The sequence below is a fragment of the Muntiacus reevesi genome, chromosome 18 (assembly GCF_963930625.1).
Source record: "Muntiacus reevesi chromosome 18, mMunRee1.1, whole genome shotgun sequence".
NCBI classification, from domain to species: domain Eukaryota; kingdom Metazoa; phylum Chordata; class Mammalia; order Artiodactyla; family Cervidae; genus Muntiacus; species Muntiacus reevesi.
This window is the reverse complement of record NC_089266.1, coordinates 41,279,227-41,306,421: the sequence shown is the minus strand read 5'-3', so window position 1 is coordinate 41,306,421 and position 27,195 is coordinate 41,279,227. Positions and strand designations below refer to the sequence as shown.

Genomic DNA, 27,195 nt, shown 5'->3' with positions numbered 1-27,195 from the left:
AGTTATCCTACCCTGGGGTCAAGATTGTCCAGGGACAACTTCAAGGATGAAGCATCTCTATGGGGGATTAAAGCCACGGATCCTTTGCCTTCAGTGACCGGCCATGTGGCCCACGTGGGCTGCCTACAGAAATCCACCCATGAGAGTGACATCATGGCCTTACTTATAGGAAGGATCCAGCGAGTTCAACTCAGGCTAAACTACAAGAGCCATTCCCAGCTCAAACAGGAGGTGGTCTGAACAAGAGCCCCCTGACCCCGGGACTGAGGCGGGGGAAGGAACCCAGTGTATGGGGTTGGTAGAGCTCAGCGTGGGGTGAACAGGCAACCCAATCAGGCTGGCCTCCAGGTCGGTACGATCTCCCCAGTACAGTCTGTGTGCCTTCCCCACCAGCCAGCTGAGCTCTGGCTGGAGACAGGAAGTCGGGCAGAGGCAGGAATGCAGGAGACCAGATATCTTCCCAACCTCAGACCCACAGAACTCTGCCAACCATGCAGTTGAGGGAGGCAACCCCAAGGTTGGGGGGTGGGGGGGCAGAAAGGAGGAAAGATGCCTGGGCTCTGGGGTCTGTGCCCAGCCTGGGAGCTGGCTGGCCTGAGTTAGAGAGGAGGAGCAGAGACAGGGGCAGACAGCAGCGACCATAACGTATCTGGGAAAAGAACAGACACTATGGCCGCTCTGATGGTTCTTTCAGCTCAGAGCCTGGCCCAGATCAGACCCAGAGGGCCAGGCCTCCAGTCTGGGTGAGCATTCTCCTCTCCCCCTCACTAGCATCCCTCCCTTCAAAAGCTCAGGCTGTCCCAGTGGCTTTCATTTCTCTCTTTCCCCCAGTCACTTAGGACTAGAGGAAAAAGACAGATCTGTCAGCAGGGACAGGAAAATGGGAAGGAGTCTTTGATTCCTAAAGGAAAAGATCCTTAGAAATGCATCCAGAATCATTTTAATTATCCACCCAGGGGGACTCTCCGTGTGTAATCAGGGTCCAAGGCTAATTTTGAGCTCTAATTAGCAATGCCTGGGGGCACTGACCAGTGTGAAGGCTGCTGCAGTTTTAAAGCTAATAGCCCATAGAGCTATTTTCAGTGGGCCCAAGCTTCAAAGTTAGCTCACACTGCCACGGACAGAGGGGAAAAGGCCGTTATTCATCAGAGCGGACTCCACGACTTTAGAAATTTGGGACTGGAGCAGAGAACAGGCAGAGAGGAGCTGGTGGAGAGGAAAGGAAGGAGAGTCTAGGTCTGCACCTGACGTCCCCACAAAGCCCCACGCCACCCATCTCCCATCACACCGTGCATTAGTTCCAGGGCACACGGGTTAGAGGGTCAGCGAGTGTTCACACACCACCCAGACACACTCATCACGGCACGCAGTGCTGTCAGCTCGGGCCCAGCGATGGCCCAAACTCCCAAGTCCACTCCGTGTCCTTTGTCAGCTCCAAGTCTGTCCTCCTTCTGTGTGGCTCAAGCTTGGGGCCCCAAGGGTCTTTCCCAAGTGGTGAGGCATGGCAGCCCCCTGAGATGGCTGGGACAGCAGACTGAGCTCTGAGCTCAGGTCTGCATTTAGCCTGAGGCTGACTCACTGCCCCTCCTCCACCGAAGGGTTGAGTCTGCTGGAGGTCATTGCCCAGCTGGGGCCTGTGCATAGCACAAAGGCACGCGCAGGTCTGCGGCCTGAATCACCCTCTGGCCCCAGGCAGCCAACTGGCCCAGCTCCCCACTCCTGGCTCCTTCTCACCCTCCCCATCACAGACCCCAGACTCGGGGAGACCCAGTTCTGAGGCCAAAGCCTCAGAAGCCAAAGAGCCAAAGCCATTCCCAGCGGCCCCTTCACAGCAGCTCAAGTGCCCAGGGGTGAGTCAGAGCAGCGGCGGGGTGCAGAGGGCGTGAGGGGTTAACTTGGAGGGGCACCCGTGGGACAAAAGGCAGCTCGGCTTACCAGAGGTGGAGCTCAGGGGAGGAGCATGACCCAGCAGAGGAGCCCATCCAGGCAGGAAGAGGGCGTTCATGCCCCACCCCCACCCCCTGGTCCTTCTACCCAACTCCCCAATACACATGCCCCAGTCCATCGCCAGGTCCCAAAGCTCCCTCTCCCAACAGCCAGTCTCCTGCCTGCACACACCATGCCAAGCACAGAGAAAAAAAAGCACAAAGATTTTGAAATATAACTTTCCTTTTGCTCCCAGAAGGCAAACCTTGATGAAAAGGCCATGGTGCCGAAAGCAGCCCACACCCTGGGTCAGAGAAGAAATGAGGGCAGGCTCTCTCAGGGGCTCGGAGTCTTCCTAAAGACCAGGACCTGCCGGGACAAAGACCGTGGGCCACAGGGGAAAGGAAGGGTGGAGTGGAGGGGGAAGGATTACCAAGTTCCAAAGGTCAGAGATGGAGTAAGGAATAAAAGATTAGAGGAAAGAGAAGACAAAGTGAGGTACGGGACCTTGACCTTCCTGCCTGGGCAGCTGTGTGTCCTTGAATAAGCCGCTTCACCTCTCTGGGCCTCTCCGTGGAATTAGGGGATGGGCTAGTCCAGACAATGGCTAAAGTCTTTTCTAGGTCTGGTACCCTAGGAGTTGGGGTGAGGACAGGCACATGCGTGTATGCTCTGTCGTGTCCAGCTCTCTGCAATCTCATGGATTATAACCCGCCAGGCTCCTCAGTCCATGGGATTTTCATGCAAGCCCTTAATTCAGTGAACCTGCAGGCCTGGGAACCAGGAGGGGATTAAGGAAGGACTAGGACTCCTGGGGCTTTGCCTTTTACCTGCAACTCACCAGCACCTGCCAAGGGTAGGAGGCCTGGGGAACAACAACACAGCTGCCCCGTCCGGGCATTAGAAATCAGAGCGGGTCCTCTCGAAACTCAACAGGTGGAATCTGCCTCAGCCCAGGGAAAGGTGTCATCTCAAGAATCTGTTCAAGTCAGCAGAATTTAAACTGGTTCATTCTTATTCTTGTTGTTTAGTCACTAAGTCATGTCTGACTCTTTCGACCCTGTGGACTGTAGCCCATCAGGCTCCTCTGTCCATGGGATTCTCCAGGCAAGAATACTGGAGTGGGTTGCCATTTCCCTCTCCAGGGGATCTTCCCGACCCAGGGATCAAACCCTCGTCTCCTGCATTGGCAGGCAGATTCTTGACCACTGAGCCATCAGGGAAGTTTCTACCCTACTGTCAGGTCATATTCTAGACTAAGTTGGCTTGTTTAATTCACTGACTCATCCTCTGACGCCCTGCTCCGGCTCTCCTGTGTGTCCAGAGAGGAGCCCGTCAGCTTCAGGCTCTGAGGACACCGGGCTGCCTCTTTGTCAGCCGCTCCTCAGGAGCATCCTTCCGACCACAGATGTAGGCTTTTCCCTGGAGGAAATTCCTTCTGTGGCTTCTGTGCTCAAGTGCCCAGATCTTCTCCTCTCTTCCTTATCACTAGATTTTAACTAAAATTAGAATCAAGAAACACCTGTCTTTGTCCCACAGAGAACAGGTAAGGAATGCAGTCCCAAAGATGGTGGCAGCATCTCCTCTACAGTCACCTGCATCTCTGCTATAGTCACCTGCATCTCTCTCTGCTACTCTAGCAGAACTGAGATCTGATGGTTCTGTGGAGCAAGGGTGCCTGGGAGCAACAGCCTCTCTTCTCTGACCTGTCCTCTCACCTGTCTCTGGTGAGTTCAGACATTTCCAACAACAACATTCATTACTGAACATGGAACACCTGCAATGAGAAGAGCCCTGTAAAGGTGTTTTATATGCATTTTTGTATATAAATCTTATAGCCTTAGGATAGGAGAACCACTATTATTCCCGTTTTACTGACGAGGAAGAAGACTCAGAGATGAAGTCACAAAGCTGGTAAGTGGTGGAGCTGGGGTTTCAACCCCAGTGGCTCCAGCTGCAAGCCTGTGCGGCTCCCTTGGAGGCCCATCTTTTCTGCTGTGTCAGGCAGGGTCAGGGGGGCTGAGTCATCCTTAGTGGCCAACTCTGGTTAAGATCTGCGTCAGCATCGAGCTTCGGGAGGCCTGGGTCCAGCCAAAGCAGAGATTAAGAGGGCGGAGCTTACCAGCATTCAACATGCCCAGACTGAGTTTCTGGACTTGCGAAGGGACCACGACCCCACCACTCTCAGGCTCTGGCCGCCACCTGCCTCTCTGGCACTCCTGGTCTCTTCTCTTCCGGGAAAGGGAGAGAAACCAAGGCTCACCAAATCCTCACTGTGGTACTCAGCACAGTGGTAGTGCTTCATGCTCCCTCCTCACCTAATCCTCACAAAACCGCACTTTCTAGGTAAGGAAATGGAGAAGGCGAGTCACGTGCTGAGGGCTCCCCAGCTGGCAGGTGGGAGCAATGCAATTCACAGCCAGGATGGATCTGGGGAGCCGCTTGTGCTGTCTAGATCACTCTCCAAACTGTGATTTCCTCATGGGCAGGACTCTGTTTTTACTCATCATACTGTGGGCACTTACTAGATGTTTGCTGCCTGGCAGTCCTGCAGTGGGGGTCCTCTGCACAAACCTCTTATTCCCATCTGGTCTCTTCTGCCAGCTGTAAATTATCGAGGATAAAGCTTGTCTATCCTGATTCCCAGGGATGTAGGGAAAAACAAGGGAGGTATAATCTCTAAATTTAGCAACAATAAGTAGATAGTAAACCCAATTGCCATGGGGATGAGGGGAGGGCAGGACACTGAAATTGCTTAGTAGCTCTTTGCGGAGCCAACAGTAGCCATCCCATCTTCAGGAATGCATAAGCAATGAGCTGACTTAAGAGAAACCACCCCCATCCCCACCCCAACACACACACACATACAAACCTATCAAAGAGGCACCCTCTATAATAGCCCTAAACTGGAAAGAATTAACTCCCTAGAGTGGGAAGGGGGGTCAGGTAAACTGTGCTAAATCAGTACAATCCATTGTTATGTTGCTATTTAAACTAACAAATATGTGGACAATGTAGCCATATGGAAAACTCCTCTTAAAATAACATCAATCAAAAACACTAGAACCTAAATAGTAAGCAGTGATCATAACAATCTTGTAAATTGTGCAAATTAGACGCAATAGAAACACTTGGTATTTATTGTGTTATGTATTTGTTACTTACTATTTATTTCTATTATAAAGATGGCAAAACAGTCCATAAAAAAGAAAAAGCGGAGGAGATAACAGCCAAAAACATTTGTTCTCAAGGGGGAGAAATCCAAGAAATGTGTGAAGAGACCCATCTACCCTCTGCCCTTAAGGCTTCCAAGGCTGGGGCAGGCTGGGTCTCACCCTCTGCATCATGAGCAGGACCATCTGCCCTTTACTTATGATCCTCTGGGTCCCTTGCAGGAGGGAACAGGTACACAAATGCCTCTAGGAGAATCAGTCCAATCACCAGGCACCCTCCAGGCATGGAGTGCTCAGCCTGGACAAATGCATTGAGGCCCAAGTGTCCATGCAAGACATCCACCCCATTGCAAGTCCCCAAGGGCAGTGGATACCCCAAGACTGAGTGCCTAAAGGAAGAGAAGATCCGCCACTTGTGACCAAGGAGCCTGGCAGCTCTCCCCTCTACCAACACTGTCCCATTTGAATGCAGAGGGTCGCTCCCAGGTGACCCTCTCTCTGCTAGTCCTAACCTAGCACCAACTTATCTAAGGATGGGAGAGGAGGGTGGTGGTGTAAGGAGGAAAACCAGTAAGAACAGTTAGCCTTTACTGAGCGTGTACTGAGTGCCAGGCACTGTGCTGAACACTTGACATGCATTATCTCAGTTAATCCTCACAACACCCCTCTGAAGTAGATACTAGTATGATTCCTACTTTACCGATGAGCAAAAGGAAGCTCAGAACTGACCTGTCCAAGGTCTCATGGGTTCTCATAGTCAGACACGACTTAGTGACTGAACAACAACAAAGGTCTCATGGGAGCAAGTAAGTGGCCGACTGGGACATACACCCAGGTCTGTCCTCCAGCAGGAACCTCGGAGGCTCATGTTAGGGGCCAGAAGGGAGCCCTGCCCCCTCCCTTCCTTGGTTCACCTGCATCACTGACCTCCCATGACACCTCCTGCCAGAGCAACAGTTTGGGTAGAAAGCAGGGGTTTTCCAGAGATGGTCTTACCCCTCTACCTGCCTGTGACTGCCATAAGCTTTATACTGAGCTGCCTGGGAGGAATGGGGGGAGCGCTGCCAGGAATGCCCTCAAGGCCAGGCTGCCAGAGGAGAAAGGGGAGAAGAGTTTGGCAGGGACAGCCTGGCCCCTTCGGTCCAGCCTCCAGCAAGAGCCCTCCTCCGGCCCAGGGCGGAACAGAAAGCCGCCGAGTGCGAGGCCACCGCCGGCCGGGCCAGCCTGGAGGAAGCAGGTGCGCTGGGATGGCTTCCTGTCAGCACTGCAGTTGCAGAAGGCCCAGGCTTCCTCTTCCAACGGCCAGACCTGCTGGGGGCCCCCCTCCTCTGGGGATCCTCACTGCCCACCTACAGGGCACTTTGCCAACTGCCTGGCCATCATCGTGCATGGCCCCAAGTCTGTGACCTGGTGCCAGAGACCTGGATGCCCAAGGTGGGCAGGGGTGGGTGGGGTGGGGTGTTAAGCAGGAAGCACCCACTCCCAGGGTGTGAAGTCTCTCGGGCCCCACCCCCGGCCGCCCACACACCTCAGCGCTGGTGCCAGTGTTGAGGCTGGGGCGGGGCAGGCTCTGGGTACAGGGGGACACAAATGTTCTCGGTCACATCTCAGGCTCCTGATCCACCTCCGCCAGGCCAGCTCCTAGACTCGGCCAACTGCTGACACAACTGAAAACCTTATCCTTGGTGGCCGGGAGGAGCGGCGTGGGGGGAGCAGAACACACTGGAGGCAGCTATGTCTCTCCTCACTTGCTTTTTTAAGGAACTTACTCTTCTGAAGTAATCTCTGCTAAAAAAGAGACCTGTAGAGGGGTCAGGGCATCCCCGAGATGCCATCTGTGCCCCATTTGAGCGTCCAGTTCACAGAAATGGAGGAGGTGACGCTGAGCCCACCCTCGGGGGCTCTGAGGGGGGAGCCCTGACAAGTCCCCAAACCAGCCCCTCTCTCTCGTTCACCAGGAGGAAAGAGGGGTGGGGGGTAGGTGGAGGGCTCTGCTGGCAACGCAAACCAGGGACAGGACTTCCAAAGGCCTGGGAGATGCTGGGGTTCTGGGCTTTGGGAGGAAATAGCATTCCCAGGAATGAAAGCCTGGAGCACTCACGGTTTGTGGGGAAGGCGTGTCCCAGCAGGTGGGGTGACTGATACAGTCCCTGGACCCTGAGGTTTAGAGGATGGTGCCCCCTCCCAAACTCCCAAAGTCATTAGTCAGGCCCAGGAGTCCCTGCCCCTCGCCTTTGAGAGGCAGAGGCTTCGGGGATGAAGGATTCCCTCCCCACCAAGAGGCCAAGAGAGGAGCCTGACCCCTCCCTCCCCACCTACTTTAGCCACATCGAGGGAAACGACAAAAGGGCCCCTCCTTTCCTAAATGAGGAAACAGCGTGAGGAGTCTGGGACGTTTCCGGGGTGGGGGGTCAGAGGGACACTCACCCGCATGGCCTGGCCTGGAGCAGCCCAGAGCAAGGAGTCTCCTCTCCGATGCTGCTCGGTTAGCGGCTCAAAATAGCACTGGCAGCGGCCCCGCCCCGGTTCCCCTCCCTCTCCCCAGGCCCCTCCCGGCCGGAGCTGCCCAACCCTGGCCAGAGCCAGTGGGGAGAGTGAGAGATTGAGTGGCCTGGCCGGGAGGACTGCGGGAACCAGGTATGCTGGGAGGCAGAGGGGGGATACGGCGTGCCTGGAGGAAGAGGAGGAGGCTCTCAGGGGAAGGACGTGGGGCAGGGGGGGGCCGGGGGTGGGGCAGAGGTGTTGGAGGGCTAGGGGCAAGGGACAGGGAGGGGGAGACTTTCCGACTGACACACACCCAGGCTCCCGACAGCTGAGCTGATATGGCCCCTAAAAATAGCAGAGGAATTTGAGACCTGCAGCCCCCCAGCCCCCCAGGCCAGGATCAAGACAAGCACATGCGTGTTCGTGTACATACGTACACACACACACACACACACACACCCCAGCACACATGAACACTCGATCACAGCACAGTGTTCTTGAGAACACGAAATCACAGGCTCACCCCAGCCATCTAATGACTGCGGCAGAGGCCAAGACAACCACTAACGTCACCTCCGATACAACAGCAACAGACACACACAGGGCCCGCTGCACGCTGCGCCCAGACAGCAGCCGCACAGCCATCCTGTGAAGTCCAGCAGGAGCAGAGACCCGCACGATCCAGCTGAGGGCCACTGTGGCCGCCTCCCTGTTATAAATACACCGGGACGTGCATGGAATTGACTGCACGATCTGTGTAGACATCCCTCTCCCCCACACCGCCAGCAGCTGAGGAGGGTGGGGCTGGCGGGGCGGGGTGGGTGGGCCTTGGCCCTGCAGGCAGAGGAAACTGTGGGTGTCTGACTGATGAGCAAGGGCTGCAGTGAGAGGCCAGTGCTCCACATGAAGAGAAGCCTGGCCTGGAGTTAGTATCCCAGGGTGCCCAGACCAGGGCTGGGGACACCCAGGAGGCTGAAATGGGGGCTGGGAGCAGGTGGGAAGGGGCCAAGAGACAGCTCTTCTGAAGCTGTCTCAGACGCTGTCAGCTCTGCAGAATAAAGGAAGCAGTTGTCGCCTCCCTCTTCCTCTCCAGGAAGAGCAAGGGTGGGGTGAGCGTGGGGGTGCGAAGAAGCCCGAACAGAGCTGTCACCTAACCAGGGCCCAGCAGTGGGTCTGGAGACCCCGGCCTGTCATCCTGTCTGCTCCAGTGAGCCCTGTAGGCCTTGTGAAGAGGCTGCTAAGCACTGCCCAAGAAGACCAAAGCCCAGCTCCACCTCCTACCTGCCACTCACTGTACCAGCCGTTAGGACCGGGCTCTCCAGGTGGTGCTAGTGGTAAAGAACCTGCCTGCCAATGCAGGAGATGTAAGAGACGTGAGTTCGATCCCTGGGTTGGGAAGATCCCCTGGAGAAGGCAGGGCAACCTACTCCAGTATTCTTGGCTGGAGAATTCCATGGACGGAGGAACCTGGCAGACTACAGTCCATTGGGTTGAAAAGAGCCGAACATGACTGAAGTGCCTTAGCACTCAAGTTCTGCTTTCTAGGGAGGGGGCTTCCCAGGTGGCTCAGTGGTAAAGAAACTGCCTGCCGATGCAGGAGATCCAGATTTGATCCCTGGGTCAGGGAGATCCCTTGGAGAAGGAAATGGAAACTTACTCCAGTATTCTTGCCTGGAAAATCCCATGGACAGAGGAGCCTGGCGGGCTACAGTTCATGGGGTCCCAGAGTCGGACACGACTGAGCAACTAAACAACCACTGCTTCCTAGGGAATGGTATGTCCTCCTGGGAAGATGATCTGGCCCCTCAGGGACACATGCCATGTCACAGGTCTCTGCACCTCCAGGGCTTTCTTGACACAATGATGCCAACCTCGGCAGCACGCCAAGAACCCCTGTGGGACTTTAAAGATGCCAACACCTGTATCCCACCACTTCCTCCCAGTTTCTGATTTGATTGGTCTGGGAGGCAGTCCGGACACTGGGATTTTTAAAAGCTCCCCAGGTGATTCCTACACGCAGCCACAGCTGAGAGTTACTTGATTGGAGGGTCAACATAAGACCTAGGGCAGAGGTGCCTGTTTGTTAAACCAATGAGAGAGTAGGTGAATGAAGGACTGAATGATTTATCTGTGCAACCATAGGCAGGTGACTTAAATTTCTGTCATCTGAGAAACGAGGATTAGGCTGAAACCTCAGTTGGTGAAATGACTTTGGTTTTCAAAATGTGGTCCCCAGCCTGGCAGGATCAACATCACCTAGGAACTTGTTAGAAATGTAAATTTTAGAGTTGCACCCCAGGCCTACTGAATCAGAAACTCTGGATAGGCGACCCAGCATCTATGGTTTTACCAGCCCTCCAGGTGATTCTGAGAATCACTGCTTTAAAGGAATTATTCACAGTGTACTGTGCTTAACTCGGTGAGACCTCGAGTCAGACTGTCTGGTTCAATCTTGGCTCCTCCATGCAGTAAACTACACAACTTAACTCTGTGCTTCCATTTCTTCACCTGTAAAATGGGGAGAAAAACAGTGCCTACCACTTAGGGTTATTGCAGGGATTAAATGAAGCGGGACTTGCAAAGCCCATATGTTTTCAGTAAGTTTTAGCAATTATTATCTATCTGTGATCATTAGGGGGAGAAAAGGGACATCGCAAGCAAAATTTCCAGGTAACTGAAGTCTACCCCCTTTAAGGGACAAAATAGTTTCTATTTTAAGTAGTTTTCTCAATTCTGTGACTACTTAAAATCATAAAAATAAGAGACTTTTTATAGACTCTCAAAATGTCTTCAGTTAAAATACTCTGAAAGGGAAAGTGTTAGTCTCTCAGTTGCGTCCAACTCTTTGTGGCTCCATGGACTGTAGCCCACCGGTCTCCTATGTCCATGGGATTCTCCAGGCAAGAACACTGGAGTGGGCTGTCATTCCCTTCTCCAGGGAATCTTCCCTTCTCCAGAGATGGTACCCGGGTCTCCTGCACTGGAGGCAGATTCTTTACTGTCTGAGGCACAGAAGTCATCACAAACACCTTAAACTCTGTAAGCTCCTGACTTACAACCTGGCTTCGGCCTCATCGATGCCCCGAACCACTCTCCGAGGGCACCAGGCCCGTCTCGGCACTGCAGCCAATGTGAAGCCTCGCTCTAGCCCCGTGGCTTCCGACGCCCTTTGTTTCTGTCTGTGTATCTGCTGTTCGTTCGTTTCCTTTGTCCCCTACCTCTGCTGTCAACTCTGCCTGTCAGCGTGCCCGTCTCCAGCAGTCTCACCTCCTTCTGACATGCTGTTTCTGCCAAAGGCTGTAAAACCTGATAACCAAGCCTGACAGAAGAGGCCAGAGCAGAACCAGTGGGATGTCGGCGAGCCTGCAGCCTCTGCTGGGAGTGAAGGGCCTGGGCTTTCACACACAGACTGGGTGTTCTCTATTTTGGCTGCGTGAGAACCTTCGGGGCTCCCCTCCCCTTCAGCAGGGTCCTGGAAGCTTCTGGGTGACTGAGGGTCACTTGATCTGCACAGTCTTGTTCTGACTTCCTGGTAACCACAGAGGCCCATCCACTCCGAGGTTCTGCTCATGACTAGGTCCTGTCTATTCTGTCTCTGCGATGCTTGGTGTTACGGACGGGGACCCTCTCAGAGCAGTTTCACTTCCCTTCGTGAGAAGGACAACCTCTTCATTCCGAGGGGGAGGCTGGGGCCCTGGCAGCCCGCTCAGCTTCACACATAACCACGGCTGGTCCCTCTGCGGCTCAACGCTCAGCGCTGTTACGGGGCCTGGTCCTTACACCTGCCCTACGGCTCTGGGGGGCCACGCAATCACTCCCACAGCTAGCCAGACCACGCCGGGTGCCTCAAGGGCCTCCAAGACGGCACGCCAGGCTCATTCTCTCAGACAAGACCACAGGCCCTCATCAGCCTCAGAGCCTCTACTTCTGAAAGCCTCTCCACCAGCCTCTCCACCTTCCAACCCTCTCCATTTCTCCAAGTCCATCACGAGTCCCACCTCCTTCATGAAGCCGTTCCTAAAACCCAAGGCCTGCATGGTGCAGTAGTGCAAAAACCGAATCTTAGCTCAGCCTCTTTTTTTTTTTTGCAGTCTGACCTAAGGGGAAGTTCCTTCTTAAACTTTCCACTTTTTTGCCTTATAGTATACTTATCTTATTGGGTTGCTGTGAGAATTGAAAAAAATAGTACGTGGAAAGCACCTAGCATTAGGTCTGAAAAATGGTCGATAGTGATTAAATTATTACTAAAAACTACAGCGTTCACTGTCTATACATAAATATTAATATCACCACTCATGCATGGTGATTCTTGAATATACTCAGCATGGTGCTTTGTCACATACTTGGGAGTCACACATCACATGGGGTTAGATTCTCTAAAGTCAACATGTAAGACAAAAATAGAATATAGTCAAAATTACTCTTAAAAATCCCTTAACTTGCTCACAAAATACAGTACACATGCTTTTGCATATACCATCCTTATATGTGAAAGCATGATATATACACTGAAGTAAACAAAATACAATGGTTACAATTTCAGACTACAAGTAATATAGTTTCCTACACAACCACATGCAGGTATCCTCTGCTTTTTGAAAGTTTGCTTTATGCCACTTAGCTTTACAGAAGACCTACCATTAGTCTCTGCTTCCAACAAGCAAAAGAAATCTGAAGAGGATGTTCGCTTTTACAGAAAAAAAAATGCTATAAAAGCAAAAGCTGTGTCCAGCGTTCGTTTTGCGGCAAGCGTTTTAGAGGCAGCACACACCCTGGGCAACCCTGCCAAGCTCCTTCCCCAAGAACCACACTCAGCCTCTCAGCATCAAATCACCACAGCTTTGAACTGAATCTGTATCTGTGCTTTATGATTTTGTAATGCATCCATTAGCAAAATGTGCCCTAAGGTAATTGCTTCTTCACTTTACACCATTTCATCTTCCAAAAGGTTTCATAGGAAAGCTCTGGTGAGCTGTATTTGAATTTATTGAATTTTAATGAGTGAATATATGCCATGACCAAACTGACATTTTGATGGTGATCCATTTGTGTCATATGTTTAAGCCTTCTTCTCTCCCTGGAGAACAAGAACATTTCCTACTTCCTTTAGAGACCATCCCACCCTCTAGAACTAGGCACCTAGTAGGTGTTCAGTAAATACCCAGTGGATTTAACCAACTGATCTGAAAGGTAGTTGTGCAACTTGTTGTTTAGTTGCTAAGTCGTTCCTAACTCTTTTGCAACCTTATGGACTATAGCCCGCCAGGCTCCTCTGTCCGTGGGATTTCCCAGGCAAGAATACTAGAGTGGGTTGCCTTTTCCTTCTCCAGGGGATCTTCCCAGACCGGAGATTGAACCTGCATCTCCTGCACTGGCAAGAGGATTCCTTACTACTGAGCCTCCAGGAAAGCCTACATGTGCCATTAGCTGTGGAAAAAAGAATAAGGACCAAAGGAATTTCTAGACAGAGTAACAAGTTCAACTACCCTGCTCTCCCACATTGGTAGCGTTGGATGAGTGAACGGTCCTTGACTCTGTTTTGGGCACTGGGTCAGACAAAGCGGCGGAGCAGAGCTGGGGCAGGCTAGGCAGGAGGAGGCTCTGAGGAGTAAGTGGTTTACTTGTGAAACTAGTATTGACATGTAATACCTCAAGGTGAACACTGTGGGGAAGCACAATGCCTGTTTTGGGTTTTTTGTTTTTTTGTTTGTTTCATCCTCTAAGCACTAGATTGTGAATTTCTTGAGGCTGGTTTAGAGGGAGATAGTTTGTAAAACATTGAGACTGAGGTTCTAATTAATGTATTAATGAAAGAATACTGCTCTGATCCCATTTGTCTTTGTCATCCCCTTTTAATCAGAACTCAAAAAAAGAAAAAGGCTATAAGCACTATCTCCATAAATGGATACTAACTGTGTTGCTAATTGCAAGTTATAAAATGTCACTAATAGGACTCTTGGCTTGCCCCCTGGCACTAGTGGTAAAGAACACACCTGGCAATGCAAGAGATGTAAGAGAGGTGGGTTTGATCCCTGGGTCAGGAAGATCCCCTGGAGGAGGGAAAGGCTACCCACTCCAGTATTCTGGCCTAGAGAATTCCACGGACTATACAGTCCATGTATAGAGCCTTTCCCTCCTCCAGGGGATCTTCCCGACCCAGGGATCGAACCAAGGTTGACCATGTTGCAGGTGGATTCTTGATCCACTGAGCCACCAGGCAAGTCCAAGAATACTGGAGTGGGTAGCCTATCCCTTCTCAGGGGATCTTTCTACCCAGGAATTGAGCCAGGGTCTCCTGTATTGCAGGCAGATTCTTTACCAACTGAGCTATGAGGGAAGCATGCAATAGAACACTTTATTTAGGGACGTTGGGGCAAGTCCCGTTTCCAGCACTCAGCTCTGTTGGATGGGGAGGGCCTGGAGCATTTCTGCTCCCTGGGATAGGAGACGCCTCACCAACAGACAAATGCATTCTCCAGGGTGATCAGTTCAAAGGTTTCCTCAGTACTTGTGACTTTTCTCTGTTGGGAAGGATTATCCTTTATTACCTGTGTGTGTGTATAACAAACATCTTGCCTATGAAAAAACAGTGTTAAGAGTGTTAGTAGTGACTGGTACCCTTTGAGATACTAAGGGTTTTTGTTTTGTTTTTTTTTTTATTTTGTTGGGCACCGATAACCAGTGGAGCCCAACAGACCTCCTTGAAGAAGCCTAGGGATGGCAGCCGGGAGGGGAGGAGGGCTAGAGGAAACCTGCTGAGACCCAGGGTGCACACCCAGGGCTGGGCAGATAATCCTGCCTAGGAGGTGGCTAGGGGCCCAGTCAGCCTCGGCCCCGCCCCCAACCCCTGAGGCCTACGCTTCCTGGCCCCGCCCGCTCGCTGCCAGCGCGAGGGCAGGATCGGGGGGCGGGGCCAGGTCGGCACATGCGCCTGGAATCCCGCGGCGCATCCGCCCTGTGTTGCTGCTAGAGCCCGGCAGAGGGCGGCCGCCTCCTTCTCAAGGGTCCGCCAGGACCCAGGCAGTGGGATATCACCTCCTCGGGGTCGCCCTGCCGGCCCCGCCCCCAAGAGGCGCCCCCTGGAGAGGAGGCTGAAACGTCAAGATGGCCTCTCCCTTCACCCCGTGGCTACTTCGAGAAGAGGCTAGGACGAGTTCCGCGCAGACTTTGCGCTCGTCACTGCTCCATCCCTAGCCCAAAACAGTCCTCATGGATAGTAGGCATTCAGACGCTTACTGATGGAATAAAACAGATGAATGGATGACTTCATGAATAAACAGAAGACTCCAGGGACGCCTTGAGCCTGTGTGGTGGGGACAGTTCTGGGACAAGCAATCCAGAAGGGTCAGTGGGCTTGCCCCAGAGGTGGTCACTGAGGCTTGTGAAGTCGCTCAGTTGTGTCCCAACTCTTTGCGGCCCCATGAACTGTAGCCCCCCAGGCTCCTCTGTCCATGGATTTTTTTCCAGGCAAGAATACTGGAGTGGGTTGCCATTTCCTTCTCCAGGGGATCTTCCCGACCCAGGGATCGAACTTGGGTCTACCACAACGCAGGCAAACTCTTTACCGGCTGAGCCACCAAGGAATCCCACTAAGGCTTAGGGCTCCCCAAGTCCCTGCCTCTGCATACCCAAAGGTTTGCTCAGAGCCTGTGGACCCCGTACCATCTCATGGGCACAGAGCCCAGGCAGGGAAGTCTGGGCTTGTCCTCTCTGACAAGACCAGGAGTCCATTTCCTCGAAGTCAGGTCCTGGCTGCCGGCAGGGACCACCTGACTGGTGGCTCCATTCGGCCTGCTGCTCCCTGAGGACTCTCAGCTGCTGGGGATTTCCTCATGGCCCCTGGGGATTTCCAAACTGGCTCTGCTTGCCAAGCTCCCACAAGGTCCAAAGCCAAGGGCCAGCCTTGAGGATGATTTCCCAACATCCTCCACACTCCTGCCCCAAATTCCACCAAGACTTGGGGCACTAGTAAATGCATAACACAATATTCCCATCCCTGCCCCCTCTGAGAGACAGGAGCTGATAAGCATAATGAAGAACTGTTCTCTTTTTCACATAATCAACAACTCTTCTCTATGTGCACAGGAGAAAAAAAAGGAAACCCAGTTTAAGGGTCAGACACACCAGTTTAAATAAAATATCAGTGAGGTCTCCTGGGGTGTGAGCTGGAAGCCTGCGCTATTTATTCTCAAAGTCAGAGCCATTCTTTCAGCTAAACCTCAGTGTCTTCCAAACACTGGACATTCAATAAATGTTTGAGGATCTATGTGTTCACCTTTGGGGACCTCTATTGGGCCTGTTGCTAGAACCCTTTGAAGTCAAAATAAAGCACAGATCCAAACTCCATAGAAGCAGGAAGGAAGATGCAAAAGCTTCTACTTTTCCTACCAACCTACCACCTCCACGTTAAGAGCCCTGGCCAAATCCACTGGGGCATGTGAGTGCCTGTGTGTTACCAGGCTGGGCCGAAAACATGCTTGGTGAGCTGGGGAAGCGCTACCACAGTTGTGGTGGCACACGGCCAGGACCTGTTGGCTCTGGGGCATCAGGATTCCTGAGCTGGTGAAGTGTAGAAATTGCCCAAGAGGACAAGCCCTCCTTCCTGGGAGGAAGGCAAAACAACCCCCGCCCAGACTCACCACGGGGGCTGCAAGAGGAGACAAGCTTCCAGACCACTCTACCATCTCTTCCTGAATGAGCTATCTAGAGATGCCCTATTCAACATGGCAGCCATTAGTTAAGTGTGGCTATTTAAACTGAAACAAAGGAATGCTTCTGATTAAATTAAAAATCAAATAAAGTTTAAAATTCAGTTCTTAGTCACACTGGCCACATTTCAAGTAGGCAATAACCACGTGTGGCTAACGGCTACCAAGCTGGAAAGCAAAGACGATAGAAGAGTTATCACTATGCAGAACTTTGTACTGGGGAGGTCTGGTCCAGAGGATCCCTGTTCAGCTTGTCCTTGACACCGTCTTTGTCGTCCCTGACAAGGACTCCTTCAGGCATTGTCCCTGACCCCCTGCTGTTCTCTCCTACCCCTGACCCAGAGTCAGCTTAGGCTCCTGTCCCCACGTGCTTTGCCTTGACCTCCAGGCTTCAGAGAGAAGTGGAGGAAGGGATGGTAGCCACAATTGAACCCCCAGCCTGGAAGCAGAAGCCAGATGCCAAGGGGCTGAAAAGGAAAGGCTGAATGGAAGCCAGCCCCCACCCCAAGGCATCCCAGGCCTGGGAGAAAGCCCCTCAGTGCCACACAATCGTTCCTTGTTTCTGCAGAGTCTCTGGACCATGCATGGGTAAGACATCTGGAATGTAGTGGCCTGAGGGCTTCCCCACATCACCGGCTGCTGGACTTGTCTGATGTTAGTGCTCCCAGAAGGAGAATTGCCAGCAGAACCCTGAACTCTTGAGGGCAATTAAGGCAATGAAGTCTTGTACTGAGCAGAAAGCCAGGAGGTCTGCCCTGGAGTAGTGGGGACCATGGCTGGACACCTCCCTGCAATGCCATCTGGATAAAGCTAATGAGGAGGGGCGGGAGGAGGACAGAGTGGAGAGAGGACTCTGGGGCACACTCATCATGCTAGAGAGGCTCCAACAAGCTCCCTCGGGAGGAACAAGGCAACAAGGCATGGATCTACTGCTACCACATTCTATCACAGGCACTTCACTTGAAAAGTTTTGCAACAGTAGCTAGAAAATTCAAGGTGTGAATGCGTGGGCAAACTCCTATGTGTGAAGGAAGGAGCAGAGAGCAGACCCAGGAACTGGTGGGTCAGGGCTGCCTCTCTGTTCTGTGCCACAATACCCTTTTTTTTTTTTTTAATATGTATTTATTTGGCTGTGCCTGGTCTCAGTTGGAGCACATGATATCTTCATTGCCACACTGTGGCATGCAGGATTGTTAGTTGTGGCATGTGGGATCTAGTTCTCTGATAAGGGATCAAACCCGGGCCCCCTCGTCCAGTGGGGAAGGACGCACATAGCCTTCGCCACTGGACCACCTGAAAAGTTCCATATGCCTCAATTCCTGTTAGCCCTAATCCACATGGGCTGTCAGAGGCAAGGCAGGTATAAAGAAATACACTGAGTTGTAAAGAGACCACAAAAAAGTAGAGTTTGTTCAACTGGAAAACAAATAGGTAGAAAGAAGCCTGGCCTTGGAAAGGTACTGGTATCAGCCAAGAATTTGACTGGAAGAAGTCACAGGAAAAGGATTAGAGCTTCAAAAGCTGGCAGCAAACTACAGATGACAGTGGATGCTCAGGGCAAAGCAATCCCACTCTGAGGTTACTCTGTGGCCCCATGTAAGCATGAGGTCCCACCTGGACTTTATTTCCCTATCTCCGCCTGGAAGAGCTGACTCATTGGAAAAGACCCTGATGTTGGGAAAGACTGACAGCAGGAGGAGAAAGGGATGACAGAGGGTGAGATGGTTGGATGGCATCACCCACTCGATGGACAAGAGTTTGAGCAAGCTCTGGGAGATGGTAAAGGACAGGGAATGCTGCAATTCACGGGGCTGCAAAGAGTTGGACACGACTGAGCAACTGAACACCAACCACCTGGAAGCCCTCAGAGGCAAAAGCATCATCCTGAGAAGAGCAAACCCCTCCCGAACCTGCCATGAGCCAAGCTGAGCTGTTAACAGGCTGTGGCATCCCTGTGGGCAGATGGCCCATCGAGCTCCCAGGTATCAAGAGCTTCTCAGTTGTCAGAGACAGATGATAATGACGTGACACTGTTCTGAGTGACTTGTATTAATTCATTCATCCTCAAAACAGCCTTATGAAGAGAGTACTATTATTCTAATTTTACAGATGAGGAAATGAGGCACAGAGAAATTAATTTGCCCAGGATTTCCCAGTGAGGCTTCCCTGGTGGCTTAACAGTAAACAATCCACCTGCAATGAAGGAGATGCAGGTTCAATCCCTGGGTTGGGAAGATACCCTGGAGGAGGAAATGGCAACCCACTCCAGTACTCTTGCTTGGGAAATCCCATGGACAGAGAAGCCTGGTGGGCTACAGTCCATGAGGTCACGAAGAGTCAGACAGGACTGAGCACGTACACCTAGTAAGCAGCAGGGCCAGGATTCAAACCCAGGCAGTCGGCTCCAGAGTCCGTACTGTGCCCGGTACCAATGTGTTAACAACACACACAATCACATACAACTCTCTATGTGTGGGCCCTTCTGCCCACGCCGCCCTCCCCCAAATGAGCTGAAAGCAGTTCTTGCAGCCAAAACCAGCCCTCCCAACCAACTTCAGATCTGCCAAGCATCTGTTCCTACAGAACAGTAAGAGCTGCAGCTTGGAGATTTTGAAGACAACGGGTGGGGAGGGAGGATGGGAGACTCTTTACAGCAGGGGCTCCTCCTTCAGAGGCACAGAAAGAGACCTCAAAACCAGTAGTCTAAGAAAGACACAGGGGTTGGGTGGGGAACCTAGGGCCCTGATTTAAAAAACAGGAAAACTGTGCCTTCTTCTGCCCCAGAAACCAAGTCCTCTGGTTTGAGGCCAGCCTGCCTCTGCACAGAGAATGTGACGGCTGGTTAGAAGGACTCATGGCAAAAATGCTTTGGAAGGGTCTGGGTAAAAAAGACAACCCAGACTAAATTCTGCTGTGAGAGAGAGAGAGAGAGAGAGAGAGAGAGAGAGAGAGAGAGAGAGAGAGAGAGAGTGTGTGTGTGTGTGTGTGTGTGTGTGTGTGTGTGTGCGTGCAAGCCATTTCCAAGTAAAAAAGACAACCCAGACTAAATTCTGCTGTGAGTGTGTGTGTGTGTGTGTGTGTGTGTGCAAGCCATTTCCAAGCGGGGTGTCCCGTCACAAAACCTGATTCTTCTCCCCAAGTCAGGGCCAAGTAATGATGAGTGCGGGGAGGGGAACCGCCCTGCCCAGGCACACAGATGCCTGCCTGAGAAACATGCGGGCAGGCATCCGTGGACCTGGGCAGCGTGGTTTACCTCCCACAATGCAGGCTGCGGGTGTTTTCCCAAGCGAGGTGTTCAGGCTGGTACCCCTCACCTTCTCCAAACCTAGCCTCATTCCTGCCTGCCACCCCCAACCTCACCTAGATAAGAACCTCCTGTCACTGTCCAGAAATCCTGAAGCCAGAATCAGGCTCACCGGGGACTGCCAGAGAAAGTGGGGGCTCCGCCAGGCAAGGCCAAGCACAAAGGGGAACAAGGATGTTTGCTGGCCACTGGATTCCAGGAAGACAGCCCACAGCCGCCCCCGCCCCCCAGGCTCTTCAGGCGGGGCGCCCAGTCTGCCTCTCGCCTCTATTGATCTTGACGCACCGCCAAGTGAGTGGGGCCGTGACCTCACCCTGTGCCCATGTCCTTTAGGTAACCTAGGCCGCCTGCAGAGGAGGAGGCAAGGCTGCGGCAGGCCCAGTGCAGGCTGGGTCCCCCGTGCCCGTGGTGCCAGGCACAGAGGCTCCAGGGGAGAGAGAAGATGCCAGCCCACCCGGAGAGGAAATCTCTCACTGCCCCAAAGCCGGTGCCTCTGCAGGCAGCTCCACAACCAAACCAGCACACAGAGGAGGGAGCTGGGGGTGGGGGGGGAGGACACGGCCACCAGCAGGAGGAACTAACGAGGGCACTGTATCAGACCCCTCCCGTCGCCTTGTCCCTGGACGGCTCCTCGGGACTCTCCAGACACTTTCCCTTGATGGGATGGGGCTGGGCGTGAAACCGGGTGTCACAGACAGCCATGACTGTCTTGTGCCGCCTGACGAGTGCTGTCACTGCTTGGCCTCCGGCCCGCGCCACTCCGGGCTGAGACCTATCTTTTCGCAGATGTCTTCTGTTCTAGAGAAAGCACTGGCTTCTTGATCCCAGTGATGATGTCATCAGCCTTTCTTCTCCCCAGAACCAAGCGCCCCCCAGGGTAACGGGGCTCAGGTGCTTCTCAAGGTTTCCCGATGTCCCACCCTGACTGTCCCAGGGCTCCGGGCGCTGGTACCCGGTCTTCCCTATAGCCTAGAGCTAGGCCCATCCCCAGTCCACCTTGCCTCCAGCCCTCCTCTGCCCAGAGCCAGGGGCAGCCTCTTAGTCCTGCTGACAGAGAAGGGAGCCCAGGAAGTGCCTGGGAGAGACCCCTGCTCCCTGTGGGTACCCGCTTGCCCTAGGACCTGTCAGTGAGAGAAGCTGGTGGGGAAGGAAGGAAGTGAGTCAGCTCCTTGCAGAAATGGGAGTGGGAGGGAGGAGCCAGCAAAACTGAGATCAGAGGGCAGAGGGGCTGGAAAGGTCACTAAGAAAGGGAACCAGGCCCTGGATGTAGCTATGGGGCCCCTGTGAGGTGGAGGAGAGATACAGGTGACAAACTCAGTAATGCTACCTCGTGCAAAGGCTGGTGGTCCCTAGAGGCCAGAGAACCTGGGTCTGAGCAGATGCAGCCCCACCTGAGGATGGAATTCGAGGCGGCACCTCTTCCTGATGCTTGCACCGACTAGAGGAAGTGAGGGCTTGGAGGGTAAGACCAGCCATGTTCTTGCCTTGCTGAGGTGAGGTCTCTGGTCCCCAAGGCCTCCCACCGCTTCTCCAGGAGCCCGGCTGTCCCCTCGCTGGGCCCCCCTTGCATCTCCCAGAGAGGATGGGAACCAAGTCCGGGCCCCAAGCGCAGAGCAGTTGGAGCTGTCCCACCTCTGCCTGCACCCCCCCCAACCAGTCTCTCCAGTAGCCCCTGCCCACGGGGGAGCTGTCCCCAGGCTCCAGCTGGAATCTGTCCCCCTGACTGGGAAAAATCCTTGCTGTGAACATTCCCAGCCTGCCAACATTCCAGCACTCAGGCAGCCCAGGGAAAGCAGAAGGGAAGAGGGCGCCCTGTGCCCTGGCCGGGCCACGCTCCACCCCCTCAGAGACCTGCAGCCACTAAGACAGGCACATTCCTCCCAGGTCCCCTGGGCCGGACACCGTGTGACCCCATGTGACCCCGAATCTGCTTCTCACCCACGCTCGGTGCCTCCTTGGGCAGGCTATCCCAGCGACCCTCCTCCCAGAGCCCCCTCCCAGGCCCCTGCTCCTGACTGTCTAGTCCCATCTCGCCTCCACTCCTGCGAGGGACGCTGAGCATCCGAGCACAGGGCAGACGAGTCGCCGGGGACGGGCAGCAGGGAGGGTTCTAGAAGACCCAAACTGCGCTGAACAAGGAAACCAGTTTCTGACTCGAGAACAATCTTCTTTCCTTCAACGAAATATCCACCCATCTCAAGCGCTCCAGCATGGCAGAAATGAGAACAAATTCATTACAATCCTGATGAAGGCTGTGAAGGAGAAGGAGGGCAGTGTAGACCTGATGTGGTCTGAGAGGACCAGGGAAGGTTTCCCTCGGGAAATGATATTCAAAGCAGGGCCCGTGTGTATGTATGAATATATGGGGGTGGACGGGAAAAAGCACTGTAGACAAAAGAAACAGCATGGACTTGACAGTAGAAGCCAGTGAGAACGCTGAGTTGCATGCCCGCCACCTGCCAGGCACTGTGTCCTCCTCACCTTTGCCCCACAGGGCACGCTAGAAAACAACATGCTCACTCCTGTATAAAATAAGAGGACCTGCTCCTGGTCAGAGGCGACTTTCTGGGATCTTGCTACCCTAAGGGCTAGAGAGGTCAGTACCAGCATGTCAGTGAGAGCCAAAAAGGTGAGGGGGTAATGTGCCTGGCCTCCGGGATCTAGCAGCAGCAGACGTAAAAGGGGCAAATGAACACCCCTCCCCCATTCCAGGGGACCGAACCCAAAGGCTGCCAAGACACTTCTCTTCCCATGGCTTCCCTCAGGCTCTCCAGTACCTCTCCCAGCTCCCACAAGGTTAAATCCCAGGATTTCCCCAGTGGTCCAGTGGTTAAGACTTCACCTTCCAATGCAGGGGGCACGGGTTTGATCTCTGGTCAGGAAGCTAAGATCCCACAGGAGTCAGCACCCAAAAACCAAAACATAAGACAGAAGCAATATTGTAGCAAACTCAATAAAGACTTTTAAAATGGTCCGCATCAGAAAAAAAAAAAAAAAAAAAGATTGAATCCTGCCTGCTGCCCCTTGGGCTCGCTTCCTCAGGTGGATCCTCCAGAGGCTGAGAGCAACAGTCACACCCTTCTGTAGCATCCACACAGCATGAGTGGCCAGCCACCCCCCTGGCACCCCCTTTCCTTCTGGAGAAGAGGCTTCTAGGGACCCAGGAGCAGGAACCAGAAGGCCCAGGCCTGGGCTGGGCAGTGGATGTATAAGGATACCCAGAGACTGCCTTCTTCTACCTTATGTAGATGTATGGATATATACATGGATATATGGATACATAGGGCTTCCCTCGTGGCTCAGACAGTAAAGAATCTGCCTGCAATGCAGGAGACCTGGGGTTTCATCCTGGGAAGATCCCCTGGAGAAGGGAAAGGCCACCCACTCCAGTATTCTTGCCTGGAGAATTCCATGGACAGAGGAGCCTGGCAGGCTGCATACAGTCCATAGGGTCGCAGAGAGTCAGACATGACTGAGCAACTACACACACATACACCTGTGGATACACAGCCCTCCTATATGGAGTGAAGGGCCAGGAGGTGTACCTTGAGTTCAAATCCTGACCAGGCACTTAGTAGCCATGAATCCATAGGCAACTTACCTAACCTGAACCTCTCTGTAATCCAATTTCCTCATCTGCAAAACAGAGATCATTATACTACCTACTTCAAAGGGTTGATGGGAAAATGTACTGAGTTCATATGTGGAAGACAGCTAGAACAGCCTCTAATAGAAGCGGAGTGAACGCTAACCATGATCTTCAACCTCACTACTATTTTTCCTGTCCTTGCCTCAAAGCATTTCTATTCAGACTGAATCTTTACCAGATCAATTAAATACCACCTAGGGAGCCTGTCAGAGAAGGCAGTGGCACCCCACTCCAGTACTCTTGCCTGGAAAATCCCAGGGACGGAGGAGCCTGGTGGGCTGCAGTCCATGGGGTCACTAAGAGTCGGACACGACTGAGCAACTTCACTTTCATTTTTCACTTTCATGCATTGGAGAAGGACATGGCAACCCACTCCAGTATTCTTGCCTGGAGAATCCCAGGGATGGGGGAGCCTGGTGGGCTGCCATCTACGGGGTCGCACAGAGTCGGACGGGACTGAAGTGACTTAGCAGCAGCAGCAGGGAGTCGGTGAGAGCTACACACTGTACTGGGTGCCGCACAGAAGGCCAGGTGAACCCCCGACATTCTTTCCTGCCGCAGAGTTTGTGCAGAGTGGCCGGGTGAGCCAGGCCGGGGCAGAACGCCATGCCCTGATTCTGAGGAACATATGGTGGGAGGTGAAGGGAGCCAGAGCAGTGACCCAGGTCTAAGGAAATAGTTTCCCAACCCAACTAGAGCCAATGACTGAAAAAATAAGCTTTGCTAACACTGTCCCCTGTATTTAACAGAACAGAAGCTGCTGCCAAATACCACATGGGACTCGAGGGTTGGCTGGGGGCCCCCCAAACAGCACAGCAAGGGGTGGGGGACCACGATGACTCCACTCCTTGGCAGTGCCTGTCTGGCACGGTAGGTGCCCAGGGTGCTGCGGAGGCCTGGGGCACATTCGTACCCACTGCCCAGACAGACAAAGGAGGCGCCAGGCAACCTGCCCAGGCAGCAGGGGAGCCCCCACCCCAACGGGTCACCGATCCCCACCCCCACAACGCTGCTCCCCACCCCAGGCTCCAGTGAGGAGAATCCAGCAGCCCGGGGTAGGGGGGCAGCGGGAGCCCTGCTGGCAGGCAGAACGCGTGCTTGTGGTTTCTGGGAAAGGCTGTAGAGATTTGCAGCATTTTTAAAATACTTGTGTTCCCACCCGCCACACACACACACCCCGCTTCACCCCACTCCTCACCCACCTCCCCCTGTCTGGGTGTTTGCATATCTGGTATTTTCCAGAACCATTTCAATATAAATAAAAGAGATCAGAAGGGAGAGGAGGCCAAGGTGGTCTGGGGGATCAGGGTGGGCCGGAGGAGCACTGGCCAGGGCTGGAAGGGGCTGGAGCAGCCTACCTCCATCAAGGCCCTGCCCCTGCATCAGGGCTCCAAGCTGTGCCTGTGAAAACAACCAGTGACCATGACATGTCCCCACACCCAGGCCAATGCGGCCTGGGCGCTGTGCCCACCACCCATGGGCTGGGTGGCCAGGGCACTCTGGGGCTGTCGTTCATCTAGCATCTCCCTGGGGAAAAGGCAGACCGGACCTCTGAAGACAGGAGACCTAGCAGAATGGAAGTGACCTAGTCCACCACACTATTCTGCTGGTCCCAGGCAACCAACTAATCCAGGACAGACAACTCCCCAAAATGCTCCCAAAGACCTTTTGTTCACCAGGTCATGCATCCTTGAACCTACCCACCTGCTTTGCACATAACCAAAAGGACATAGTTTCGGTTCCACCCTAAGCCCCCAAACCAGGCTATCCCATGGTGAGACTCTGATTCCAGGAACTTTGGCATAAAATGAAGTGAAAATGTCCTGGAGTAGCAGTAGGAACAGGGCATTCTAGAACACTGAACTCAGGCAGTACCCCACCACCCCATCACCAGCAGAAGTCCCTGGGAAAGACTGTTGCCCAGAAGCCAGCCTGGCAGACCAGGAAGCAGCAGTTTCAAGTCTCCCCTTGGAATCTTTTGGGCCCCACTCCTGACAGCACCCAGGGGTCCTTGGGACCAGGATGAGGAGGCTCACGCTGTTTCTTCCCAGGGCCTCCATTGTAGCCTTCTCCCAAATGCAGACAACCCTGCCTGGCCAGTCCCCTGCAAGACCACTGAGGACCACGCCTGCAGGTCTGAGAAGCCTGGCTCTAAAATGCTGGAAAAAGCAAGAGAGTACCCAGTGTCCCATCTCTCCCACCAGTGGGCTGTCTTTAAGAATAGAGCTTCGAAGAAAGAGTTTGGACAAAAGTGTTAGGAGTCCTATTGGAAAGAAAACCTTATCAGGAGCAAGAATGGGAGAGCACTAGAATGGATTGATTAACACAAGTAGCATGTGTGTGTGGGCTCAGTAATGTCTGACTCTTTGAGACCCCATGGACTGTAGCCCGCCAGGCTCCTCTGTCCATGGGGATTCTCCAGGCAAGAGTACTGGAGTGGGCTGCCATGCCCTCCTCCAGTTGGCACTTTCCCAACCCAGGGATCGAACCCAGGTCTCTCACACTGCAGGCAGATTCTTTACCGTCTGAGCCACCAGGGAAGCCCATGAATACTAGAGTGGGTAGCCTATCCCTTCTCCAGGGGAACTTCCCAACCCAGGAATTGAATTGGGGTCTCCTGCATTGCAGGCAGATTCTTTAGCAGCTGAGCTACTAGGGAAGTCCCTCATTAACACAGAGGCTATAAAATTGCCTTCCATGGATGGTATTAGAGACTAGGCAGAGGGAAGGGAACTAATCTCCTTGAATGTTTACTACTGCTAAAGTCAGCACAAGCTGGAATCAAGACTGCTGGGAGAAATATCAATAACCTCAGCTATGCAGATGACACCACCCTTATGGCAGAACGTGAAGAAGAACTAAAGAGCCTCTTGAAAGTGAAAGAGGAAAAAAAAAAAAAGAAAGAAAGTGAAAGAGGAAAGTGAAAAGTTGGCTTAAAGCTCAACATTCAGAAAACTAAGATCATGGCATCTGGTCCCATCACTTCATGGCAAATAGATGGGGAACCAGTGACTGATTTTATTTTTTTGGGCTCCAGAATCACTGCAGATGGTGATTACAGCCATGAAATTAAAAGACGCTTACTCCTTGGAAGGAAAGTTATAACCAACCTAGACAGCATATTAAAAAGCAGAGACATTACTTTGTCAACACAGGTCCATCTAGTCAAGGCTATGGTTTTTCCAGTAGCCATGTATGGACGTGAGAGTTGGACTATAAAGAAAGATGAGAGCCAAAGAATTGATGCTTCTGAACTGTGGTGTTGGAGAAGACTCTTGAGAGTCCCTTGGACTGTGAGGAGATCCAACCGGTCCATCCTAAAGGAGATCGGTCCTGGGAGTTCATTGGAAGGACTGACGTTGAAACTGAAACTCCAATACTTTGGCCACCTGATGAGAAGAGCTGACTCATTTGAGAAGACCCTGATGCTGGAAAAGATTGAGGGCAGGAGGAGAAGCGGACGACAGAGGATGAGATGGTTGGATGGCATCATCAACTCAATGGACATGGGTTTGGGTAGATTCCAGGAGCTGATGATGGACAGAGAGGCCTGGCGTGCTGCGGTTCATGGGGTCGCAGAGTCGGACACAACTGAGCGACTGAACTGAACTGAACTGAAAGTCTAATAAGTGACATCATCTAATACACAAACATGTTTATCTTAAATAAAGGCCCACAGAGCATGGTATGTAGAATAAAAAGAAGTCTCCCTTTAGCTCCAGTCTTATTCTCCTTCTCAGAGAAAACTGTAGTTAGTTGGGCATGCATACTTCTCTGAGTTAGTCTTCTCAAATTCTGGGAGGAAAGAATAGAGCCTGTTTAGAGTGGTCACGGCTCACTTTGCCTGGGAGGCCTCTCCTAATTGCCATCCCTTCACCTGTGGCAGAACCGGCTGTTTCCTCCTCCTCATCCCACTGCAGAGCTGTTCAGACCTGTGATAGCAGTTATGGT

At 52.9% G+C, this 27,195-nt stretch overlaps 1 protein-coding gene across 7 annotated transcripts in view; it reads right to left on the bottom strand.

The window, feature by feature from the left end:
• MYO18A (myosin XVIIIA) overlaps positions 1 to 27,195 on the bottom strand; it is a 100,273-nt gene that overhangs the window by 54,978 nt on the left and 18,100 nt on the right. For 2 of the 7 annotated variants that reach the window (XM_065910292.1, XM_065910293.1), the window contains exons 1-2: positions 7,527 to 7,570; positions 2,172 to 2,295 (exon numbers count right to left, since the gene is read on the bottom strand). The exons of 3 other annotated variants lie outside the window; for them this stretch is intronic. In XM_065910292.1, coding sequence (XP_065766364.1) covers positions 2,172 to 2,208 — 37 coding nt within the window. In that variant the 5' untranslated portion in view covers positions 2,209 to 2,295; positions 7,527 to 7,570. Of the gene's footprint in view, positions 1 to 1,354; positions 1,536 to 2,171; positions 2,296 to 7,526; positions 7,580 to 27,195 lie in introns of those variants that run through there. 2 more of the 7 variants (XM_065910295.1, XM_065910294.1) reach the window with 2 other exon arrangements.